Below are 26,035 nucleotides of genomic sequence, written 5' to 3' on the forward strand. Positions count from 1 at the left end.
AATAAACTAGTTACTCCTATTCAAGGTTGATAGATAAGTATAAGTATAAATATTCTCTAGTTTGTTCAGGTTCCTTTTCTGGGTTGCAATAATAGGAGTCTCTGCATGATAATCTAAAAAAATAATCAAATATTGATCTAAATAGTGAGTATTCTACAGTTTCTAAAATATAAGCTAAATAATGACCAATAAACTAGAGTCTCTGGATTCCAAGTTTGTTCTAAACCAACACAAACCAGTGGGAGAAATGGAACATGATCTTCTACCAAAGACAAAAGCTCATAAAATCTGTAACCGATTTAAACTTTCCAATGTTTGGTAATCAGAGGTGATTCATGATCAAACTGGGTTGTGTTGCTTTGGATAAGATTCTTTCTACTAATACTAAACAAAACTGCATTTTGTATTCATTCAGGCAGGTCAAAAGTCAAGAGATTCTTAACTTTTAAGACTTTTTAACCAAAGACAGATGCATTTCTCCAACTTGCTTCACTTCACCAGAGCAGCCGGTGATGTTTCCATAAAACACAGGAGCATCTTTATTTCCCCCTCTCTGCTTCCTCATGGCCTCCAGGAGAACATGATCAAATCATGACTCCAATGAGTCTATGTCTTCTTCTAACTAGACCTCAGCCTCTCATCTCGTTGAGGTTTCCCACCAGCACTGACACAAACAAGCTCAGATCCGTGTCTTTTTCTGGCTGCCAGCCGAACAAACAGTGACCCACCATCCCCTCCTCATCCTGCTCTTCTCATCCCACACAACATTTTTTACCTGCAACACAACCACCATCAACCCTCCAGGGGCATCTGCAGGAGGATTATTATCTAATCACAGCTCTAATAGGACCAAACAAGATCCAGGACGAGATCCAGAGACCATTTCCCACTAAAAAACACACAGCAGCACTCACAAACCGCCTCTCTCTCCTCCTATACACGCCCCACATACATCAGTATGTCTTTAGTACAGGCAGAGAGAGGAGAGACGGAATATTAGTATTCAGAGCACAGGGAGGAAAAGGAGGAGAGGCAGTGAGCGAGCAAACGAGGGAGAGTGAGAGGGAGGGGACAGTAGGAAAAAAAAACACAAGGAGGGGATGGAAATATAAGAGAAGAAGAGGGGAAACCGAGAGGTAAAAGAGGGGAGGGGAGACAGGGATCATATTGTTCATTTCTTCCCTCTCAGTCTGCCTTCACCGGTTCCTGCGCGGACAGATGGATAGGTGCGGAATGCCCCTTTACGAGCGACGCATCTGAGTGAAAACAGCGGAGGAGAGAGAGCGGAGGACGAGCAGCAGGAGGAGCCCAGCGGTTCCTGCGACGCAGAAAGGTAAGGAAGGGGAAGATGTTCGCTTTTCGGTCGCTCCTGTAAAACATCCGCGGCTCTGGTTTCAGCGACGCTCCTTTGATTCCTGCATCCCCCGCACTGCTCAATGGGAGCCCCGGATCCAGCCGCATGTGGCTGTTTTCCATCAATATTTAATGTTTAGCCTCTTATTTGTGCATCCATGTTGCATTCTGCCTCTACATTTACACCCCAGGTATCTACTATCCGCCTGCAGCCTGCAGTGTTTTTTCTTCTAATTCTTTTATCTAATATCCTCGCTTCTTACAATGATTTCACTTATTATTATTATTATTATTATTATTATTATTATTATTATTATTATTATTATTATTATTATTATTATTTTCTACGGGACATATAGGATGTACAGACGGCGGGGTGCGCAGAAAACACACACACAGAAGACAGGTTGACGTGCGTAAGCCGTGCGTAATCCCACACCCCCACTGCCTCCACCCGACTCCCCCTCCATCACCTTCAAAGCTGGAGTTCCTCCACCGAGGAGGATCATATTTAAATAATAACTGTCCCACAGACTCTTAAAGCTGCAGGTGAAAAATCAAATGTGTGTGTGTGTGTGGGCGTGTGTGTGTGTGTGTGTGTGTGTGGAGGCGCTCCGTGTTGCTTTATGACCTTTTTTTTCCTACCAGGTGCCAAACCAGTCAGTGGTGTCCCGCATGTTTTTAGATGTGTTCCTAATTGAAACAAATGCTTTACTTCTCCAACATATCATCAGGTTCGACTCCAAGGGCTCCAACATACTTCCTCCGAAGCGGAACAGTCGACGCGCGGTCACGTGGTTTCGGGAGGCTCGTGTTTGCACACACCTTTCACACACGGTACAACCCACCTGGGGACACAGCTTACCTCCCCACTCCGTCCCTACATCTTCCGTTTTGCTTTTAAAAAATGAAATCAAAGCGCCACACCTTTCTGCAGACAGCCTCTTCCAGGGAGAACAACTCTGCAGTTTCCATCCAGGAGTTTTTAGCTTTTTGACGATCTTTGCTAGCCTGCTGAACGGGTCTCACACTCTGTAGCTGACAGCCATCTTGGAAGGTACCGTTACTAACGTTCATGACGGTTGCTCTGAAGTTGCTATGACAACTACAAACAAGCCTCATATTAGAACTAGCTCTCGTCTCATTCTGATCTAACTTATAAACAATATTAAGTACATTAAAACTATTTCTCGACTACAATTTTTGAGTACTCTACCCACCTCTGTGTAATACTAAGATAAATATCAGTAATATTTACTGTAGTACTTACTGCCGAACTAGCAAAATTAGCTTAGCTAATGTAGCTTTTATCTGCTAGCTAAGACGGACATGTAGCCCACGTGTTTATTTCTACTTGTACTTTCTGTGCTTGTCACCAGAACCTTGTTATTCACACAAAGAGTTTTTCATGTCTTTTACAAAGCCGTTGAAACACTGATTGTGTGCCTTAGCTACAGAATCAGCTAAGAATCCTGTTAGTTAAGTAGTGAACTACGCCATAGCAGGAGATCGGGGGCAGTTTGTCCACATAGTCTGTTAACTGTATAATACGTGTCAACCTGACAGCAGCCATTTAGTTGATATTTTTCTCTTGCACATTGGTCAAGAGAAAGAAATATATTTTCTTTTTCTTGGCCTCGAAGACATGGTATATCTATGCTTTGCGCTGAGCTTGTCTACTAAGATGGAGCAGAACGCTTCTGGTACAGACTTGTGGGAACGTTGTAATGATAAACAATTGCTTTCTGGAGGCGTGGACTCTGTTAAGGTTTTAAATTTTACCCAGTTGATAAAGTTTGGCTGTGACGTTTGAAATGCTTTGAGAAATTGGTCCTATAATAATTGTGCTCTACTGCAAAGAAAGAAGTGCCACTCCGAACAAGATGGCCGTTAATGCTAGTTCAATATTTGGAAGTGTGAGAACACAAACTCAGTGGCTTTGTTCACTTCCTCTGCTGGCATTGCTAAAACTACAGGCAGACTGCAATTGTTAAACAGTGCAGAAAGTCAACGTCACAACTTCTTCTGTTTGCTGATTGGCCAAGTTGAAATTTAATTGAGGAATCCAGGTGAATGGGAGAAAGCCCAGACAGTGCTGTAAGTAAGATTTGAATCAAGCAGAATACTGCAGAAAGGTAAAGGCCAGGCTAAACATTTGTAGGTATTTAGCGAGGAATTGTAATTTGTCACCGCGTTGGTTAAATGCTCTTTAAAAAGTATTTGTATCAAAACAGATATTTTATAGTGGAAGCAGATTAGTTGTAGCAAAATATCAGAGTTGCTGTCCATAGAAAACACACCTCCAAACGTCCGACCAATCGCACAGAGCTCTGTAAGAATAGTACGACCGGGGCCTGGTGTCAAGAAGGCAGAAAGGCGTCTCACTGCCAACAAGATGACGTAATTTTCATCACTCAACTACGTCAGTGAGAGCTGATTTTGATTCTTCGGTTTTCAAGCATCTACTTTGTCACTTTTTGACAGTTTTTTGCTCTGGGAGGCTCAACGGTGTGTTCACACCAGCCCTATTTAGTCCACTTTAAACAAACTCTAGTTCGTTTGCCTTGAAAGTCTGGACGAAAAACGAAATCTAATCTGCCTAGGTCTCAGTTTGGTTGTAGTGAACTCTGGTAAAATAAATCAGGGGTAAAGAAAAGCAGTTGTGTTGGTGTATTCACACTAACCCCCTTCAGTCCACTTTTTTCCAGTTGTTTGTTTGCCGAGAAAGTCTGGTTTGATTGGGGAAATGTGAATGATGTAATCAAACCCTGAAAAAGTTAACTTTGGCCAACTTAAAAAAAGTTGAAGTTGAAGTGAACTCTGGTGCAGTTTGGATATATCTGTGAACGCCAAGTGGACCGGAGACCACGCCAGCTGCAGGAAGCAGACTATACCGCAGGGTTTTCTGGGTAAATTCAACCAAAACAAAGGTGTGAATCTTGCATTTGCAGGTTAAATGCCTCTTGGTCATTTGCCAAACACAGAAGAGAAATCCTGCAACTGCTAAAATCTGATGCTACTCTGTTTTTGTTTACCTTTTGTGAGTAAGGAAGTTGCATTCACGTTTTCTTGAAAGGTTTTTGTGTCGTTTACTTTAGTGGTCGTTGGTGCAGCGCCCCCACAGGGGAAGAGGGAAACATGTTTTCTATGGGGTTTGGCTCTTTTGACACAGTGCAATGTTAAAGTCAACAACACCAGCTGAAAATGTAACAAATGTTGTAGCTTTGGTCCCCAATAAAACCGAGTCTACCAGACGACCGGGTGTGAAAACACCCAAAAATCTGAACTCAGTCACATCACACTCCCTGTCTGCTCTGCAGCTTTGCTTGCTGTGAGGAAAGAGCATCAGCAGCATCCCAGGGTTCCTGCCTGGCCACTTGTTCTCTCCTTCCCGCCTCATGTTATGGATAATTTAGACACTTGCAGCTCCAACAAGCTTAGAGTGGGAAGCTGTGAAAGCCTCAGCAGCAACATTTAGAAATGTGGGACAGAAATAGTTGGAGATAGAAGGCGACAGTCTCCTTGGATGAGCCAGGTTGTTCGATTGCATGTTTATTGTGATATATGATCATGAGGAGATAGTTTCTGATGCTGCGAAGATGTCCAGGCCTTATTATAGGACAGACTAAATTGGAGCAACCTCGAGGGTGAGGCTTGGCAAAGCTATTACCTTCGAGTCAATAGGCATTAATATCCCCACGCTCAGTCTCAGCCCTCATGCGGCGCCGTCTCTTGTCCCTGCGAAACGCGGCACCGCTCCACTGGAGTAACCAAAAAGCTGTGTTATAGCAGCCCTATCTGTTTACCCCAGCGCTTCAATCTGTCACGGCTGAGCAGCCAGAGGAGCGATGATCGCATTGTCTCGGCCAGGCACCGCCGTGGCCTCGGAAAGGAAGTGATGCAAGGCGAGAAACGAGAATCCGTCAGCCCTGGCAGGGAAGGGTCACGACCCCTGCGAGTCCAAGATACGTCTGAGGAGTGACGGGTGATCCGAGGGTACGTGAGTACATCGACTGAAGGTGGTTCGCCTCATGATGCAAGCCCAGCAGGGGGGCAGCAAAAGGCAGACGGCAGGGAAGTCACGACCAGAGAGAGGAAGAGGTCACTGGGCCAAGCTGCCAGTCGGTACGATGCAGCAGACTGGAAATGACACGTTTTTACAGGAAATACAGTTAGCGCCAAAGCTGTCACTAAGGTGCAAACATGGGGGCGTGTGAAATTGAACAGATTTAAAAAAGAAAACAAAGAGCGGCAATGAAAATAAGAGCTTCAATTAAAGATGACTTCCAGGTAGAGATGAAAACAAAGGAAGGAGCGCAGCAGCTGATGGGAAGACCTCAGAGCGCGCTCACTGAGATCTGCATGAAACATCCTATTAAGCAAAACCAACGGATTAGCTTCCTTTTGTCGACTGAAAGCATTGTGCTCTGACATAGAAAAGCATCTGCCTCTTTCAGTTTCGTAATTATGGAGGTGGGTTTTTTTCTCCCCTGTAAAAATAGTTTGACGTTTTACCAATAAACAGTAATTCCCATCGGTCTGGGTTTAATAAAGAGAGCGCAGGTTAATAAGACGACGATTTGAATATGCAGCAAATAAAAATATTAAACCAAACGAGTGGAATTAAAATTTAATTGATAACCGTTGTTTAACCCAGAATTAAGACCCGAGTACTTTCAGTGTGAAGAAAGCAAGATCACAATTACCAGTAGATGAGCAAATCCAGCTTTAAAAATACAGATTCAGAGTTTTTAAACTGCAGAAATGCTTTGCCACTTTTAGTTTTCAGCCTCATGTCTCACAATCTGACCATAAAATTTAGAAAACTTCAGAAATTGAGATGAATAAATATTGCATTAAAGATATCAGGTCAGAGCATCTGCTGTCCAACTGGCTGAATATCACATTAGCATGTGAACTGCAAATTCATATTGTAAATGTACAGCATTTCTGAACTCTTCCAGAGTTAAAACATTAGTGTTGTCGTTTCTAAATGAATGTGAACTGAAAGTCTTAAAGCGCTGCATTTTTTTGTTGCTTTGACTATTTCTCATTTTCTGCAATTAAATACTAAATCTTTGTTGTCAAACATATAGCTGCTAAAAATAAAATCAGAGAAATTGATCATTTTAATTTAGAGCTGTAAACGTTTATTGACCAGTGAAATTTGCTATAATTCTTGAAGGACCATTTTATTTATATTTTTAGGTTTCAGAATAAGATTTATTTTTGGTGTAATTTTGTTGTTGAATTCCATGGAAAACTCAGGAAAACTGCAAAAAAACCTGCGTTATTTGTATCTAAAGAATCTTTGATTATCCTTTATCATCTTTAGTCTTTGTGGTTGAGCCAAAGCGAGCTGCAGGTTAGAGACTCCTGGTCCAGGCAGTCCAGTAAACTATTTTTGAAAGCCATATAATTTGCCTCTTATAACCGATTTCTGTGATATTCCTGCATGTATCGCCATGGTTACGCTCTGCGTGTTCCAAGATGGCGTGTTCTTTTTTTGTGTGCGTGAGTCACTGGAAAAACGTTTAAAACCTGGAGAAATGGCAGCGTTCTCTCCAATACGTTGTTCTGTTGCAGCTGCAGCGACGATTCTGAGTCTTTTCCTTAATTTTCATTAAAACTTATCAGGTTTGTTTTGCCAGTTTTGCTCATGTTGAAGAATCTCAGGCTACGTGTTAACGCAGCCGGTCTTGATGCTCAGTACCAATTTTTTGATTTTTATTTTGTGTTCGTTCATTCTACGAGTGAAATGCAACCGCAGTGAGATTTCTGTGTGAACTTTTACGTCCCCAAAGCAACACACAGAGGAACGTTGACGTCACACAGCAGCGCGCTGTTTACTGAAGTAATGATGGACACCAACATTTGTAAAGTTTGTAAAACGGCTCATTTTACAAACTCCAGAAGAACATTAACTTATTGCCAAAAACATGACTGGGAGTCTTTTTTTTTTTTCAATGCATGGACGGTTTTTAAAGGCAGTTCAGACCCAGATTGAAGTACAAAAAACATGCAAAACATGAATTTAAAGAGAATATAGCAGCACAACTAAGATTTTATTTGCTACCAAGTTCATGAGAAGACTTTCGGACATATAAACGGTACATAATATCCATTCTGATTGATTTGCTGAAATCCCATATCTTTTGCACGATTCATGTTCAATGCAACTTCGATCGTATTTCTGCATGAACAGTTTACATCCCCAAAGTGACGTCGCACAACAGCACATTGTTTCTGGGAGTAATAATGGATGGAGCTGTTAATGGATCGATTTTATAGCAGCTGACAGTACCGTAACGAGATCATAACAACTCGAAGGAAGCTGATAAAAATAAAGCACAACTAACAGCAGCGTCTGTAGAGAAGTCTGTTTGGATGTGAAGTGATGCTCTTCTCTTCCCTACAGACTTTGATGACGATCAAATTCCATAATTATCATTTTCTCAGCCGTTGTTCACATCTGGCTCGGCTTCTTCTGGTGCAGAAATATGATGCATGTCTCACAACGATGACGTAAAAGTTGGATTAAATGCAACATGCTGGTTTGAAAACAATCGGATACAGTTTAGTTCCACATATGGAAATGGATCAAATATGATTTTTTTTGTGTGTGAAAAGATCAGAATTGAGCCTTTTTTTCTACAGTTTGGGCATCTTTTTATGGCTGTTTCACTTTGACAAGACCTTAAACCATAGGCGCCAAATTTTATTGTACAATTAATTGAACTGAAATATTTTATTCTACCGTTTATTGAACTTTTAGAAGTTTTGTCGCCTGGGCTGCACTTTTCAACCACATTTATGCATTTTTTAGGGAAAGTTTTATTGCTTTCAGGCAAAGAACGTTGTATTTCCATGTCCGTCCAATGAGATTTTGCTCTGAGTCGTTGGATAAAACAAAAACCTGAAGGTGAATCTGTCACTTCATGACGCCTCAAAGCCCAGAAACCGATAAAATGTTCGCTGAGCTTCTGGATGTCATAGATGACAGTCACTCAAATTCAAAATAACTCTTCCTGTCCGAGTCCAATGTGGATCCTTGTGTCTTAACAAACCTGCCTTCTGACATTTATATCAGATTTGCAGGTCGATGAGGAAGAAAACTGTCTGGATCTACTGTGTGAAAAGAGAATTGAAGGAGCGAGTTCAATACAGGATTCATATTCATTAGCGAGCGCCTCAGCAATCAGACTCTGGAGAATCATCGTCCCTTCTTTGCGAGCGCCGGAACGGTCCTCTCATCAGAAGAAGATGCAGACACAAATGTTTCATCTGCTTCATCACCAGGAAGGTTGGATGTAATGGCTGCACTCAGCTTTAAAAATGAGTCATTGAACTGAAGCTCCCATCCTGGGAGATTTAACTGGAGCGGCGAGGGGGCGGCGTCTCGCTCAAGGACATCTGTGGAGGTTTGAACTTGCAGCCTCCTTCTTCCTGATGCATCCTTGAATTGATATATTACAGATAAGGCTGCAACTAACAATTATTTTAGTTAATCTGGTGATCAATCGATTGATTGGAAGAAGCCTTACATGAAAAATCTGCAGAATTGACCAATTGCAACATTAGAAGTTTACTAAAAGATGCAAATGAACAATTTAATTCCTTTCTAATTTAAAAAAGGCACTTTTTATTGCCTAAAATGCAATAACATAGCTTTCCTTTAGAGAAAGGATCCATCTGCATCTAAAATAAATATTTCTGAGATCAGCATGTGAAAAGCTCAGCTCTCTTTGCTTGGCTTAGCATAAATACAGTGTAGAGCTGATTTGTTCTTTTTTTGGTTAACTGATTAGTAATTGTATAGCAAAAGGTGCTTAAGAAATGTGTTTTACAGAATTTGAACCAAAGCTAAAACTGATACTTGAGGAGTTCTGGGAAGAACATATTTATAGACAGAAGGTTTTTTAATTCTTAAATGCAAAATTTATAAATTATTTTTACAGTTTTGGCTAAATTACTACTTCATATTTTTCACAAAATTATTCTTGTATATTGAGATTTTAGTCTGCTCAGTTTCGGCTACTTTGAGCTCATTTCAGAATGAGCTGTTGCTTTAAATTTCTGCTGCTCAACCAGCAAGAAGGCAGCAAGCAGTTTCTGGATGATAAACAACAACAAAGCGCTTATCTTGTCCAGCAGCCATTGTACAGCACTTACAAGGGTAAAATAACCAGCTGACCAAATGTGTTAGAACTCAGCTTGGGTTGCTAGGTAACGGGCGGAACTCTGCTGGAGTTGCCAGGTAACGGGCTGCGCTTCTCTGGGGTTGTTAGGTGAGGAGCTACTAATTTGTGACGTTACATTCAGAAAGTTTTTGAAACGGTTCGTTTTTCAGGCCCCTTAACCTTTTGCCAAAATAACCAGCTTGGGTTGATTATAAAACCAGTTGAAACTCAAATGGAATTGCAAAAACATGCAAAGTTTGAATTTTGCATAATGGCTCCCCTTTAATTTGACATTTGTTATCAATGTGAATGTATACAAAACAGACCAGGGTGTGTTTGCAATTTGATTGCGAGGGAATGCAATACGTTTGAGAAGTAATGCAAAGGAAAATGAGGCTCGGTTATGTATCTCCCCACAAGCAGCTTTCTGCTGCTTTTTTCCGGTCTGAGTGCTCCCTTTTTTTTCTTCTTTACTTTTTATCTATCCAGATTTAGCTCTTGATCTGATTGGACACTGATCTCATCTTGTTCGCCGCTGTGAGACTGGATACGGTTGCTTCGTCTGCCTTCGCAGCCCGACGAGGCGGTGACCTTGCACGCCGTCCTGTCTCCGCCGCTCAGCCGGACGGTGACCTTGCTGCTCCGGCTGCTCCGTGATGTGCCGTATTTATTCCCCGGGAGTATTGATCCCGGCAGTCAATGGAGAGGCAGTGGCAGCTTTACTGTTGCTCTGATATCCACTGGAGGAACATGTGTTTCTGGTATCGGTGGTCTCCAAACCGGAATGATTTGTAGATTTCTTCGCCACCAGCTTTTCAGTCAGATTTTTTCATTTTTCTGTCTTTTCCTTCCTGCTTCTCCGTCTTGGTGCTCCAGCTGGCATTGGATGCAGCCAGATTCTCTGCCAGATGCCCATTCTTCGGATTGAGATATCTTCGGCTTTAAGTCACTCAAACAAATTTACTTTCCTAATGGAAAAGGAGGAGTTGTTATTCTGGCATGGATGTTGCACTGCAAAAACATCAAATCTTACCAAGTAAATTTGGTCTACTTTCTAAGAAATATCTTAGTTCACTTGAAATAAGACAAAACTAACTTTTCAACAAGAAATATGAGCTTGTTTTAAGTAAATAATTCCTTAATATTGATGAAAAAGTTCTAGTTATAAGTAAAATTATCAGCCAGAGGTTGAAGAAATTTTCCCTTTATAATAAGTTAAAATATTTTGTTCCACTGGCTGATTATTTAATAACTAATTCTTTCCCCTCAATATCAAGCTACTTGTAAGAATTCCACTGCCGCCGTTACCTAGCAACCCCAGCCAAGCCCAGCCAGTCGCCTAGCAACCCAGTTCTAGTTCCACTGGCAGATAATTTCTTAATATGGGAAAAATGTCTTGTGTTAAGTTAATCTGTACTTTTTTTAATCGATATTGGGGAAATATTTACTTTAAACAAGCCTCTATACCTTCCTAAAACATTACTTTTAAGTTTTGTCTTATTTCAAGTGTTCTAAGATATTTGAACTAAAAACTAGACCAAAAATGCTTGGTAAGATTTTGTGTTTTGCAGGGTTGTGGATCAATTTACCTCTTTAGCATTAGCTTCGGCTAAATACCAAGTGGGTAGTGTACTTTAACGTTAGCCATACTAATGTTAGGGATTAGAGATTTTGGGGTAACTAACTTTTTAGCGAAAGGTGCCAACAAATGCTTCTTTAAATGTAAAAACAAAAGGAAATAAATTCTCCAAATACATCTACACATGGTTCTTTTTTTATTCTTTGTTGTATTGTAAAGGATTGGGTGTTTTTGTAGCGTTGTGGGTTTCAACACTGATCAATTTAGCGCTTTAGCATTAGAGCTAATGTTTAAGATTAGCAGTGCAAATAGCTTTTAAGTTATCTGTGCCCACAAATGCTTCTCAATATGAAAACTTAGAATAAAAACATCAGCATATACATTTACATTCTGTTTTTTTCCCTTTATTTTATTATAGAATATTTGGTGTTTTTTCTGTGTGATTCCTTCGTTTGTAAAATTTTTGCACCAGATGGACATCTAAAATGGACTAGACTTGACCAAACGGGAAAGTAGAGCTTGAGTGGAAGCACTTCTTGTTTCAGACGATGTTCGGTGAGTGAAATATGTCTTTGCGTAATGCGGTGATTGATTGATAGATGGGAGACAGATGGACACTGGAGGGCCACTTTGCAAGGGAGGTGCCACTCGGCTGACGCTGACATCTCACAGAACAACATACATCAGATGATCGATAGTCCTGCTCCTGTTTGACGCATCACCTCGCTTGAGAAATTGGTCTTTACAAGGACGAAACAGCTGAGTGGGGAACTGAGCTGACTTCTCATCATGAAGGCTGTGTTTTACCACTGATTTATTTTGCTCACCCCTGCTGGGCTTACAGGACGCCGTTAACGTCTCAAAGCAACCCTCATTTTTTAATGCATATATTATATAGATTCATTACACACAGAGTGCAATATTTCAGGCCTTTTTTTCTGCTCAGCTTCATAAATTTGGCTTAAAGCTAATACAAACTCAAGATTCTGCCTCTCAGAATATTTACACACTGCAAAAACATAAAATCTTACCAAGTATTTTTGGTCTGGTTTCTAGTGCAAATATCTTACTACACTTGAATTAGAAAAAAATAGCTTTTCAGGAGGATGTAGGAGTTTGTTTTAACCTAATAATTCATTAATATTGACAAAAAGTATTATTTCACTTATTGCATGGGGAAAAGTCCTGTTGTAAGTAAAATAATCATAGAGGAACTACCACTTTTTTGTCAATATTAATAAATTATTGACTCACAACATGCTCCTATATCTTGCTGAAAAATTAAGTAGTTTTGTCTTATTTCAGTCATAGAGACTTGCACCAAAAATACGTGGTAAACGTTTCTATTTTTGCAGGATGTTGAGGTTTTAAATGTTAGAAGATGTAGCAGTTTGTTTTAAGTCATTAATTCCTTAATATTGAAGAAAACATACTAGTTCCATTGACAGATTATTTTACTATAATGTGGGAAAAATTTATTTTTATAATCTGCCAGTGGAACTGGTACTTTTTCATCCATGTTTAGAAATTATTTACTTAAATTAAGCTCCTATAGCTTGATGAAAAGTTATTTGTAAGTTGGTTTCGTCTTATTTGAAGTGTACTAGACCAAAAATGCTTTATAAAATTCTGTATTTTTGCAGTGAAAAAGTTTATTTTACTCATCTGGGCCAGATTCCTCAATTGCTAAGTTAAGAAAGAACTAGAAATGAGTAAAAGACGGACCAGTTTAAAAGTAAAGCCTGTAGATCTGCTGATTGAGATGACTTTAAAACATGATAACTTTGCAGCTTGGCAACAAAGTAGAAAGAAATGAGGAATGACTCAGGACTTTTGCACAGAACTTTAAAGTTGTTTTTCTTTTTTTTTTTTTCCAAATTTGAATAATTAGATAAATCTTTACCTGTATTACATTTGGCCAGAGCACCCGGAGGCGCACAGACTCTGGGAAAGAGAAACATTTTAGTGTTGACCAGTTTTTATTTTGACAGAATGGGACCAAAAAAATGAAGACCATGAACTAAAAGCCAGTGTCTGTCGGATGGAAGGACAGAAAAGAGCCAGACTTCATGAGTTTGTTGTTTGTTTGGTTTCTTTTCTACGTCTTGCTGATTGGTTGGTTTGCTTCACTCTGCAGGTGCAGTTGGAGGGTTTTCACGCAGACGTTGAGAAGTCAGCCTCCTGTCCAGGTGGATTGGTGGAACAGACAGACTTCACCGATGCATGCCACCCGGTCCTGCTGGAGCTGAACACGCCTGCTCTGTTCTGTTCACACCTCTCAGTGAAGAACGATGGTTATGAATTCACAAGACAGATAAATCCGTTTCCTCTATCAAAGAAACTTTTACACAAATCTGCTTCCAAATTCAGCATGACCAACAACAAGAGTTGAGTCCAGAAGAAGGTAAGGTCTTATTTGTGCTTTTCTGTTCAAATTTAATCCAAAATTTATTTTTTTAATTTATCAAATGAGCAAATTCATCTAGTTGTTTTAAACGTGATCTTAAATGCCTCATTGAGCAGGTTAGGATAGATATGTGGCCTATACAAAACATGATCATTAAATCATTTTTAGATATTTTAGTTTAGTCAGTTTAGAATGAGCTGTTTTAGGGTGTCCTGTCACTTTAAATCCAAATCATGCTACTGTTGGCCACGCCCCCCGAAATCAATGTTTAAACTCATAGTGAAAATGGCTGCAAACAGTTAGACAACTGTACATCTTTGAAAAGCAGAAGTGGAGCCTCCTGCGCAACCAACAAGAATGCAACAAGTGGTTTCTGAATAGGAAGTCAAAAGGAAAACATTTTTCTTTTCCAGCAGCCATTGTACAGCGGTAAAACCGGCTTACCAATTATAGTACAACTTAGGTTGCCAGGTAACGGGCCTCGACTCAGCTGGGGTTGCTAGGTAACGACCCAATGACCATGGAATTTGACTTAAGAGTTGTGAGGTTTTTGAAATGGCTCATTTTCCAGACATCAGAAATGATTGTCTATTTACCAAAAAACTATTCAGTGTTTCTTAAGTGTTTGGACTGTTCCTTGGAGCAGTTCAGACCCAAATGTATGTACAAAAATGTGGATTCTGCAAAACAGGTCCCCTTTAAACAAGGAAAAGAAATACTACTTACTTATTTTACTCACTCTGTGTGCCTCCACCATGTGTTTCAGAGAAACAGCTCAAGAGAACCTATAATTGTGTAAATTACTGTGTAATTACAGAAAGCGACTGGTCAGTTTTAGACATCAACACTATCACTGAAACCACAGGAGATAATTGCCAACATGATTCTGTGAAATTAGGCGTGCAAACTGTTGATTCACTAATCTGCCTTCAAATAGGTAAAAATCTAAATAGTTAATTCTGATATTTAGGAAGCAAAAATAAAAACACAAATTTTCTGAAAGTTTTTTTTACAGCAAGTGATATAAAGAAAGTATACCCCTATTTTAAATCCACCTCTTGGTCTGTGATGCTTTTAATCAACTGCGAATGTACTGGGACACACTGCAGACTCAAAACAAGTATTATGGGGAAAGAAGAACAAATAACTGAAAAGGTTTGTGTGGAAAAACTAAGTACACCCTTGCTCCTTCAACTGGATTTCAGAATCAGCTTCAGTGAACAAGATTGGGTGAACAGACGGGAATTTGACTTCGACTTCAAGCGAACACAGCATACAGATATAGGGGATAAATATATAACCATTAGAGGAAATGGAAATGTTTTTGGAGATTTGTGATTACCGCTAACAAAAAGCTAGTTGCACTAATCGTAACCATTAGCTCTGCTAACGCTAAAGTGCTATACTAACGTGGTATTTAGCAGAAGCTAATGCTAAAACGCTACATTCATCTGTGTTGATACCTACAGCACTGCAAAAACACACAATCCTACCAACTATTTTTGGTCTAGTTTTTAGTTTAAATATCTTTGTGCACTTAAAATAAGACAAAAATAATGGAAAAGTAACATTTCTGCATGATATGTTTGATATGCTTGTTTTAAGTCAACAATTCCTCAATATTAATGAAAAGCTCTTGTTAGAAGTGACATAACCTGCCAGTGGAACAAGACATTTTCCCATACGATCAGTTAAAAATGTCTTGTTTCACTGACTGGTTATTTTCATTAATATTGAGAACTTATTGACTTAAAACCAGTTCATACATCTTGCTAAAAAGTTACTTTTTTGTCAGTTTTGTCTTATTTTAATTGTACTAAGATATTTAAACTAGAAATTAGACCAAAATACTTGGTAAGATGTGTTTTTGCAGTGTCCTGGGTATCAGCACAGATCAATTTAGTGCTTTAGCTTCTGCTAAGAACCATGTAGATATTTAGTGTTAGCAGAGCTAATAGTAACAATTAGTGCTTTAGGAATTGCGTAACAAGATTTTTAGTTAGCAGAGCCCAAAACTGCTTCTTTAAAAGTAAAAAAATTCTACATGGTTCTTTTATCCTTGATTTTATTTCTTCTAACGATTTAGTGTTTTTGCAGTATGCTTGTCAATAACATGTTTGACATACCTGTGCTGTTGCGCTTCAGGGAGTGAATCTGACTTTTCTAAAAGCTTCTTCACTCTAAATTAAAACGGCTGTGGGACTTTGGTTTGCACAGACTTCCAGTATTTTAGACTCAAATCCGTCCAGAATGTGACAAACTATTTAAATTCCTCCATAATGTTGTGAGAGGCTAATAAAGTCAGAACTACTGGGATCAATTGCTGCTACAGGTGGGCCTAAAAGCTGTTAAATCATAAACAGCTTCCTCATTTTGGCTTCATCTTTAAAAAATAATGAAATCTGTTGTGCTCTGTTTTTCACGCTCGAGGTAAGATTTAATTAATTTAGCATCTTGGTAAATACCAGATCCTTTTATTTTGTCTTCAGATGTAAAACATTAGAATTTGAAGAGGTTGAGTTTTATCTTCACCACATCTGTGGAGAAGCAAATGTTATTTTTTTTTCTACCAGCATTTGCAGAAATTAGCAGCTGTTCTTGTTCTGGTGAGGATAGAAAATCCATTAGTGTTTATTCTGCAGAGTGAATCGAAGGCCGTGTTCTGGCATCATCTTAGTATCCTGAAAATTACACAAAACTGACTTACAAGTAACTTTTCAGCAAGATATAAGAGCTTGTTTTAAGTAAATAACTTCTTAATTTTGATTTTAAAACTTCCAGTAGCAGATTTATTTATGACAGGGATGTCAAAACTTTTTCTAACCAGAAAAGGCCAAAATCATCAACTCATTAAAAAAAATCACAAAAGGTTTCAATTGAGAATTTTGTTTTTCTGCTCACTGATAAACTAAGCATAACATATTTTGACTAAACAAAGAAAATATAATTTTTTGTAAGAAAGTAAGGTGTAAATCATTCAAAAGGGTTTCTTGTGTTTTCATTGGCTGTAAGAAAAGAAACCGCTTCACTCATTTATTTGAATTTAACAAAACTGAAAAATATTTAGTATATTTTCAGCACTATAAGCATAATTTATGTCACACTCTATTTGAAAAAGTTTTAATAATGTAACTAAAAGCACAGTAGGGGTCTTGTATGGTTGCACCGATCCACTATTTTCACTTCCGATACCGATATCTGAGGTTTAGTATCGGCTGATATTGATGTGATACAGAAAAACACCTGAACTGACTTAAAATGTTTTAAAATGTTTCTATTTTCAAAACATGGACATAAATGTACTTAATAAAAAAAAAAAATCACCTGATAAATCTGTGCCAGCTCACTTAAATACACCAAAAGCTTCACAAGCTTAGTCAGACAGCCAAAAATAACTTTTAATTTGTTCAGTCAGTCAGAAGTATAGCAGCTGATGTAAATTAAAGAATAAATTTGACCAAAAATAATTGGTAAGATTTGGTGATTTTGTGTTTTAAAGCGATAAGTGAAGCCCGAGTTTAATTTGCTGTGTCTTTCCAGTGTATTAAAATATTTGCACTAGAAACTAGATGAAGATACTTAGTAAGATTTGGTGTTTTTGCAGTGATATATGCTCTCACTGTATAGTTACAGTGAAAATATCAATACTTTGGTCTAGTTCCTACTGCAGATAACTTAGATTTTCAGCAAGATAACAGAGTTTGTTTTATGTCAACGATTCCTTTATTTTGATGATTTATGTCAATGACATTTTTCCCATTTTACAAGTTTAACTAGAAGTTTTTCAGCAAAATTAATCAGTTATTGACTTAAAATAAGCTTCTATATTTTACTGAAAAGTTACTCTTATGTTAGTTTGTCATATTTCCAGAATACCAACATATTTGAATACCAAACATAGTTTGTAAGATTTGGTGTTTTTGCATTTTAAGGAAGTTTGATTTTCCGTGTCCTTCAGGGCCGTCTCAGCCTGGACCAGGACCCCCCGCAAAGTCGCTGCTGTTCTTCCTGCATCGTCTTTTCCAGTTGACTCCTTGTGAAAAAAGGTGGACGGGCCGGCACTGTGCTTCTGCAGGAGGCCGTCTGATCGGCGAGGGCGGCGCTGTCATCGGCTGACTGCTGCGGTGGGAGTGCGATGCGGATTGGAGCATGTCGGGGGACTGGGACGAAGACCTGTGTAAGAAGGCGCTGATGCTTTTGGAGGAGCTGTGCTTCAACTCCCAGAGGGTTTACAGCCAGAGCAAACAGTGCCAGGAGTTCAGCTACCTGGTGAGGGGCCACAACAGGCAGCTGGACACAGGTAACCCCATCAAACCTTTTAGCACCGATCTCCTGAGTTTCACTGCTAAAACACTAAATATTACCAATTATTCTTGGTTTAGTTCCTACTGCAAATATCTTAGTTCACTACAAATAAAGAGCAATATATAAATAAAATAATTCTTTTGTTTTTGCATATAAAGAAGCATTTGTGGGCACCGCTAGCTAAAAAGCTAGTTGCGCTATCCCATAAGCACCAATCCCAAACATTAGCACCGCTAGCATTAAAGCGCAATACCCACCTTGTATTTAGCCAAAGCTAATGCTAAAGAGGTAAACTGATCTACAACACTGCAAAAACACAAAATCTTACCAAGTATTTTCGGTCTCAGTTTTAGTGCAAATATCTTATTACACTGGAAATAAGACAAAACAAACTTAAAAGCAAATGTTTCAGGAAGACACACAAGTTTGTTTAAAAGAAATAATTTCTTAATATTAACAAAAGAGTACAAATTATTTCACTCTAAGACATTTTTCCTACATTGTAACTGAAATAATCTGCCAGTGGAGCTAGAACTGGGTTGCTAGGCGACAGGCTGGGCGTGGCTGGTGTTGCCAGGTAACCGCACCAGTGGAACTGGAACTTTTTCATCAATATTAAAGAATTACGTACTTATATCAAGCTCCTAAATATTGCTGGGAAGTTGCTTTAAAGTTATTTTTTTTGTTATATCAGGTGTACTGAGATATTCGCAGTAGGACCAGAAATACCAATAAACACCTGATAATCAATTAGATTCTCTTTGATTGGGGACCAAAATTTCAATTTGTTAAATTTTCAGCTGCTGTGTTTCGCTTTCACAGCAGAAGACATTTTTACCATGTTGTAGGTAAAATAATCTAGAACTAATAATTTTTCATTTCTGTTAAAGCAAGCCCATATTTCTTGCTGAAAAGTTATTTATAGGTTAGATTTGTCTTATTTCTAGTGTAGTAAGGCATTTCGACTACAAACTAGACCTAAATTTGTTGTTGCTCTATGAAAAAATGCCTTTTCTGAGCCTGTGTGCTCCAGTTAATAATTAATCGATTACAAAATTGGTTGACAGTCATTGTAATAACTGATTAATCCGATTAATTGTTTTGGCAATAATGTTATGTAGAAAAGAAATCATATTATATTTTGTAACTGTGATCTTGGTCTAATATGCTTTGTTTTTATTAAGGATTGGCTTTTATGATCAGCGAACTTTCAATAATATGTGTAAGCCCAAAACTGTTGTGCTTCACTGGCCTTAAAATGATTAATTTTCTGGTTTAACCAGGATGTTTGACCCTGAAAAGACATGAAACATGCTATTTAGTTGCTAAATAATCTGACTGAATTAAAGGAGCAGCTATGAATAAATGCTGCATTACGTAAAAGAAAAGAAGTGTCAGTGAAAATGTATTTACTCACATTTTTAACTGTAAAAAGAAGAAAACGAAGCCAAACACTCTCCATGCTTTAAACATGTCAGAGTTGGCTGCTGCTTCCTGCTTTGGATAAACGTTTGACTGTGAAAACACGATTTCACGGTCATGATGGAGGAGGAAGCATCAACACATCTGAAACATTTTTTAGAATAAACAGCTTCTCCTTCTGGGCTCACAGTTTCTGTGAGATCCTCCAAAGTGCATTTAGAGACGCCTGCTTTGAATACATTCAAACACATTTTCCTCCTAAAGATAGTTTTCATTTCCAGGTCAGTGTATTCAGGAAGACCACAGATGTTTGTTTCCCCTGAGGGGAAATAACAGATCTTAAGACACCTTTAAAGTCCCCAGGCACAGAATTTAAACAACTAGTCTCCAAAAATAGGATGGGATCCGTGTACTTATTTTATTCCTTTAATCAACAAACCAAGAACAGGATCAAAAATATATGATCAGCATTAAACACATCACTGAGTAAAGAGTGAGTGGCAATTATGACAAGGAAGATGATCTGAGAGACGCTCTGGTTTAAGAATAGTTTGAAGCTGAGACGACTCGGAAAAACAAATCATGAAATATTCATGTTGCATATAGAAATGTTGATGGTTGGAGTCATTGCATTTCTTTTAAGATGCTCAAAGGAAACAAGAGATTGTTATTTATATGTAGAGCTAAGCTCAAAATTATTCATACCGCTGGTAGATTTAAGACTGAAGTAATCATTAAATTTCACCTGGTAACTGATGAAATATTGATGTTTCAGCGCAACGCAGACAGATTTAAGACTTCACTGCAAAAACACAAAATCTTACCAACTTTTTTTGGTCTAATTTTTAGTTCTGATATCTAAGTATACAAAATAAACCTGCATGCAGTTTTTCAGCAAAATGTAGGAGCTTATTTTAAGTCAAATGATTCCTTACTATTGATTGAAAATTAGTAGTTCCACTGGTAGCTTATTTCACTTATAACAAAACATTTTTCTCATGTTCTAAGTGAAGCCAATGTAACTATAATTTTAAAAGATTTCTCCCAATTTACAAGACATTCCATTCGATTACATTTTTTGTAAAAATCATTCTTAGATGATAATTTAGTCTGCTCATTTCTGAATGTTTTAGGGCGTCCTGTCACTTTAAATCAGGTTCTGCTGGCCACGCCCACTAACTCAATGTTTACACTCAGACGTGAAAATGGCTCCAAACCGATGCGCAATTTTACAACTTTTCATTTTTGAAAAGCAGAAGTGGAGCCTCCTGCACAACCAACAAGATTGCACCAAATAGTTTCTGCAACAACAAATCACTTTTCTGTTCCAGCAGCCATTGTACAGCAGTAAGACCAAATGTGCTGGAGTTCTGCTTCTGTTGCTAGGTGACGGGCTGGGGTTGCTAGGTAACGGCGCAGTGCCAGTTGAATGTGACTCAACACTCAACAGAGGGTTTTTGAAATGTTTCATTTTCCAGATACAAAAAAAAACGTTAACTTATTCCCAAAAAATAGTTGGATCTTTTCAGTTGTTTAGTTTTGTTTTAAGAGCTTTGGTTAATTTAAAAGCAGCTGAGACCCAATGGAAGTACAAAGACATGCACAGTGTGAATTTTGCCTAATAGGTCCCTTTAAGTACTCGGCAGAATCCACTGTTCCCACCGGCACGTCTTCCCAGGTGCATCTGGTTGTTTCCCTGTGGTGCCTCAACCACTCTCTCTTCCATTTTCACTACCTAGTAAATCCTTCCGGGGTTCCTGGAGAGGCTAGTGGCCAGTTTACCTCACCATCATGTTTTGGGATTTTGGGAGGAAGCGGGTGTACCCAGAGAGAACGACGGCAATGAAACAAGTCTAGTTCCAGGCTACCATCTGCATTATCAGATTATTCTGTTATTATGCACAGGCAGCGCTATAAAAACCCAGTCTGAGTCGTTCCTGGTAAACTGCTGAGTTGGTATTGTGTGTGGGCTCCATGGGGACGTTTGGGTGTGCTACACCGATTAGCATGGATCTGTGGCTCAGCGTAGATTAGGCTGGATTGGCTGGCGTTCCTCCTGAGGTTTGGCCGATTCTCTGCAGAAAGGCCAGGCCGCAGTTTTAGGCGTCGAGCCGCTGATGGGAACGTCCGTTCCCCCGGAGGGCCGCCGAACGCCGAAAGCTGTCAGCGAATGGCTTGTGTAAGCAGCGGAGATGCGTTTGATGTAGAGGATCGTACGGCTCCCAGCGGGGGTTGAGTCAGTCGCTGAGTGACGGGGAGCCTCAGCCGCTCCTCACGGCAGCTTCAGAGGCCGGCTGCCCGCCCAGCAGCCCGGCCGCCTGCTGACTCGCTCTTTATGCTCGGTGGATTAGTGACGGATCTCTGGCAGGATCAGTGCTCAGGATGCTACAGCGACAAATGGAGGGGAGCCGTTTTTACCCCCCCACAGCAGCTGCACACGTTTGATCACATCCGTGACTTCACTGCAGCGCTGATCTCCCAGCCTGACTCAACCTACTGCTCTCCTCTTGTTTGGCTGCTGCAGATCAATGCATTAACCTTTCATGTTCTGAAGCTCTTCAGGTGTTTTCCTCTAAATCACTGTCAAGCTCCTTCATCTGAGTTTCCACAGCTCTTCCTCTTCTTATTGTTTCAGTTTATGTGTCTGCTCTTTCACATATGGTATGCAGGGGCGTGTCTAGATTTTTCTTCTTAGGGGCCCAGGCATCAGGCCTGCCAGATCTTTGCTAACCAGTGCTAATGTAATGATTAATCAGATTAATTGCTAATCTCAGTCCAATGCAATACGAACTAACTAGCCCTAATTTACCTCATTTTAAATGGTTCTCAGTTAACATGAGCACTAGCTAATATGATCTAGCATGAGATTTAGCTTTTTCAAAGGGGCAAGAGCAGTGCCACAATAGATTGTGATTGACAGCGCTAAGCTCCGCCTCCTGGCTCTGATTGGTTGTTTCTCGTTACCACTGGGAGAAGACAGAGGAGTTAATTTATTTTCACACATCTATTTCCTCCAATACTGTTACATTGTGACAATTTCAACAAATAAGTAAAAAAACGTTTTTTTTTAATAAAAGTTACATGCTGCAGCTTTAATGTGTAAAAAAAATAAACTTGAAGACAACAGAAAAACTATTGATGGACAAAACAAGTGTTTTTGTCATCTACTAACATGGATTGTGGACCAGACGGTAATCTATATACGACATCAGCTGTGGTGGGCGTGGCCAAGCAGTGCAGCCAATCAGATTTCAAGAGCAGCTGGTGCGTGTAGCCACGCCCCTGTTGTGTCGATTTAACTGCCTTGCAGCTTTGCTCCTCTCTTGCCTCCGCTGTGGAGCTTGCATATCGGCTCTAACACGTGTTTCAGTTCGTCTTTTCTCCACTCCTCCTCCACCTGGACCAATCCTGCTCTTCTTCTTTCTCCTTCTTTCTCTTCTTCCCCTCTCTTGCTCTCCACCGAGTCGGTTTCCACCCCCACCCCACCTTCTCGGCACTCCAATCATATCTTTTGAACAAGTGCTGATTAATGACATACACAGACTGATGAATAATTCAGCAACAAGAGAGCGAGAAAGCAGAGTAGAGGAGGAAAGGGTGATGAACAAAGAGGTAGATGCTGAAGAGAGGAAAAGACAGCGAGCAATGACGGGTTGAAATGTAACCGTTAAATAGACGATTAGCTTGTTTCGCCTTTGTGACGTTATTACAGCTAAGGCTGAAACAATAAATCAGATTAATAGTGATTAAAATAAGCTTGTTGCATCTACGACGTTATCACACATCAGGCTGAAACGATTAATCAGATCAATTGTGATTAATCAGATTAATTGTGATTAATCATGAGCAAAATTGGCTTTTTTCATCTTTATTTGATGTTATCACACATTGAGCTGAAATGATTGATTGAAATAATTGTCAACTAACTTAGTAGTTAATTAATCGTTAACTGCAGTATACAGACTCAAATAAAAGGCCTTTTGCTGAAAGAACCTCATTTTCAAAGCAGTAAAACTACATTTTCTGTTATGTTCAACCCAAAACTTCTCAAGTGGCAAAGTTTTATCTTAGCCTGGTTTAAATTCTGGAAAAACAAATATCTTTTTGCTTTCCTACGGCAGAGTATTAGGGCAGTAATATAAAAATAAGAAACATAAATTTCAAGAATAAAGCTGGAATATTATGAGATAAAGTCAGAATATAACCAGAATATAAACAAAATAAACTCAAGCAAATTTGTTCTCAGTATTTTGTCTTCATTCTAGCAGTTTTATGACTTTAGTTTTGCAGTTTCATTGAGGCAATAAAATGTTTTTCTTATTTTATAAAGGACCTAATTTGTTTCAATGTATTTCTAATATTTTATTAAAGGGCTTAAATAAAAAATTTGCAAAATGTGCCAAACTTTATTTTTCCGATTAATCGTTAGAATAATTGATTAATCAATAACTGAACTATTTCTTAGTTGCAGCCCTAATCACATCTAAAGTTATTGTCCTGTAACGCCTCCAAAGGAACCATTTAGGAAGCATTTTCTCAGTTAAACATTCCTAATCTGTGGTCTGGAAGCAAACCAAAGGGCAAAAGATGCTGTTTTTACTGCGCAGCGTCCGGTGGACAGGCCGGCGTATGCAGTCTGCAGATCAGTAATGAGTCTGCTTGGTCTACACACAGACCATGCATATTCATGTTCAGAGCTCTGGGACTCGGTTCTGTGTGAGCTCTGATTGGTCCATTTTTGTCAAGACAGTCATCAGACCCGAAAGTTCTATTTATAAAAAGACTTCAAATGGTTCCAGGATAAGAATAAATATTCATTGTATATTTAGTCTATTTATCTATAAATATTAATGCAACCAGGGCCCCAGCATGTGCAGAAGTTAGAAAGCACATGTTTGCTGTCGCAGTTGTGGTCAGAAGCTTATGGAGCCTTAGAAAAGCTTGAAAACCCCTGGAACATTTTCACACAAAACTTCAGTCTGTGCTGTTATTTTGTGTGATAGACGAACACAAAGCTGTGCATAACTGCAAAGTGGTAGCGGTGGTTAACATGCTCCTGCTAACACGCTAACCGGATACCATGCTAATAGCACAGCTAATTTTTCCTTTAGCCCTTTACCTAACTCTGAAAACTTTAGTGCACTTAGCTTCCCTTACACAAATATTTCCTGATCATTTCTGAAGCACTAATTTACTTGGCACAACTGTAAATGTTCTGTTAGCAATGTTTTTATTCAGGCTCTTATTTTGAAGTAAGCAAAGACTGTTTACGCAGTAGTTTCATTTCCTGTCTTCATGTTCTCTCTTTTCCTTTATTCCAAACAGAAAACATAAAGGTACAAGATAAAACACAGACAGTAGAGAACTAAATATAAACATAAATACAAATTCTTAGGGCATGATTGAACAGGTAAACTGTAAAGTCAAAATTAAATTGATGATCATGGCTTGTAGTGTTAATGTGCAGATATAATGTGAATTTACGTTAGCGCTTTAGCAGTAGCTTCAGCCAAATGTTGGTGTAGCAGTTGAGATTTAGCAAATTATAATGTTTGTAATTTGTGGTTTAGAGTTCAGCGCAACTAGCTTTTAAGTGAGCGGTGCTCCCCACTGAATGGAAGAACTGGTTTTCTAAATCTTTTAAAAGTAAAAGTCTGAAAAACATGACACCCATATTTATTTACAACTTCTCAGCCGGTACTTTCTAATAACGTTATGTAGGCTATTCTAACGTTTTCAGAGTGTTTGTCCTGCTGGAAGGTGAAACGATCTCAAGTCTTTTGCAGCCTCTAACAGATTTCTTGCTCCATCCATCTTCCCATCAACTCTGACCGGCTTCCTTTTCCCTGCTGAACATGGAGAGTAGGATGTAGGCCAAAGGACTCTATTTTGGTCTTTTCTGACCAGAACACCTTCTTCCACTTTTGCTGTGTCACCTACATAGTTTGTGGCAAACTGTAAATAGGACTTCTTATCTCTGTCTTCAACAAAAGCTTCAATTTGATGGAAGATTTTGGAGAGAACAGTCATGCTCCTGCTGAAATATTCCCCTACCTGGGCTATGGATCACTGACATTCGTGCTGAGTGTATGTAAACTTCTGACTGTGCTCTGTTTGATGGAACTGTTCTGGACTTTATTCAGTCCAGCGTTTTTGCTCGAATGAGTCATTCTCTCCCCCACCGTCTGTCCCCACGCGCCCCCCCACTAACCTGTCAGAGATTAAAAGGCTCATAACTGTGAAGAAATGCAGGATGACATCACTGTGGGTGTGTTTGTTTTATGATTATTAATTGCCATCGTCATCATCGCCTCCTGCCGTCTCGGCTCGTTTTTTTTTTCCTTCCTGCCAGCGTTGCCCCCATTTCCAGCTCGGATAAAAGCTTCAGAGAATGTCTGCAAATTACAGTTTATGCTTGCGGCCGCTGGCGTTGATGTGTGATTTGTAGATGTTGTGGTAATGGTGCTTTAGTTCGACATATGCATGATGTGTTAATAGCATGCGTTTGGAGACAAGGTTGTTGTTTTTATTCATATTGGCGACATTTATCTTGACGTTGTTGTGGCACCAGTGAGATGGATAAAGCTTTTTACGACGTCACATGACGAATCCTGCCTCATCGTTTGGGCTTTGCAACGTTAGTTGCTCGTTTATTTGCCTCTTAAAGTGAATCATGGTTGTTGCAAACCCCCAAATTGTCATTTGGGGTATTTGTTGTGTTGGGATTAAAATAAAAACCAAAGTTGTTGAACTTCTTGGTGCCAACTTGAAACTACATGTCCCTCCAAT

At 39.2% G+C, this 26,035-nt stretch overlaps 1 protein-coding gene across 2 annotated transcripts in view; it reads left to right on the forward strand.

Annotated features, from left to right (window-relative positions):
- The first annotated feature begins 955 nt into the window (after positions 1 to 955).
- The window catches only part of syt3 (synaptotagmin III), a 58,573-nt gene continuing 33,493 nt past the window's right edge, over positions 956 to 26,035 (forward strand). The window contains exons 1-3 of one of the 2 annotated variants that reach the window (XM_044101412.1): positions 956 to 1,333; positions 13,250 to 13,516; positions 17,478 to 17,819. In XM_044101412.1, coding sequence (XP_043957347.1) covers positions 17,669 to 17,819 — 151 coding nt within the window. In that variant the 5' untranslated portion in view covers positions 956 to 1,333; positions 13,250 to 13,516; positions 17,478 to 17,668. Of the gene's footprint in view, positions 1,334 to 2,021; positions 2,411 to 13,249; positions 13,517 to 17,477; positions 17,820 to 26,035 lie in introns of those variants that run through there. The other variant, XM_044101411.1, reaches the window with a different exon arrangement.

Source organism: Gambusia affinis, linkage group LG19 (assembly GCF_019740435.1).
Source record: "Gambusia affinis linkage group LG19, SWU_Gaff_1.0, whole genome shotgun sequence".
Classification (NCBI taxonomy): domain Eukaryota; kingdom Metazoa; phylum Chordata; class Actinopteri; order Cyprinodontiformes; family Poeciliidae; genus Gambusia; species Gambusia affinis.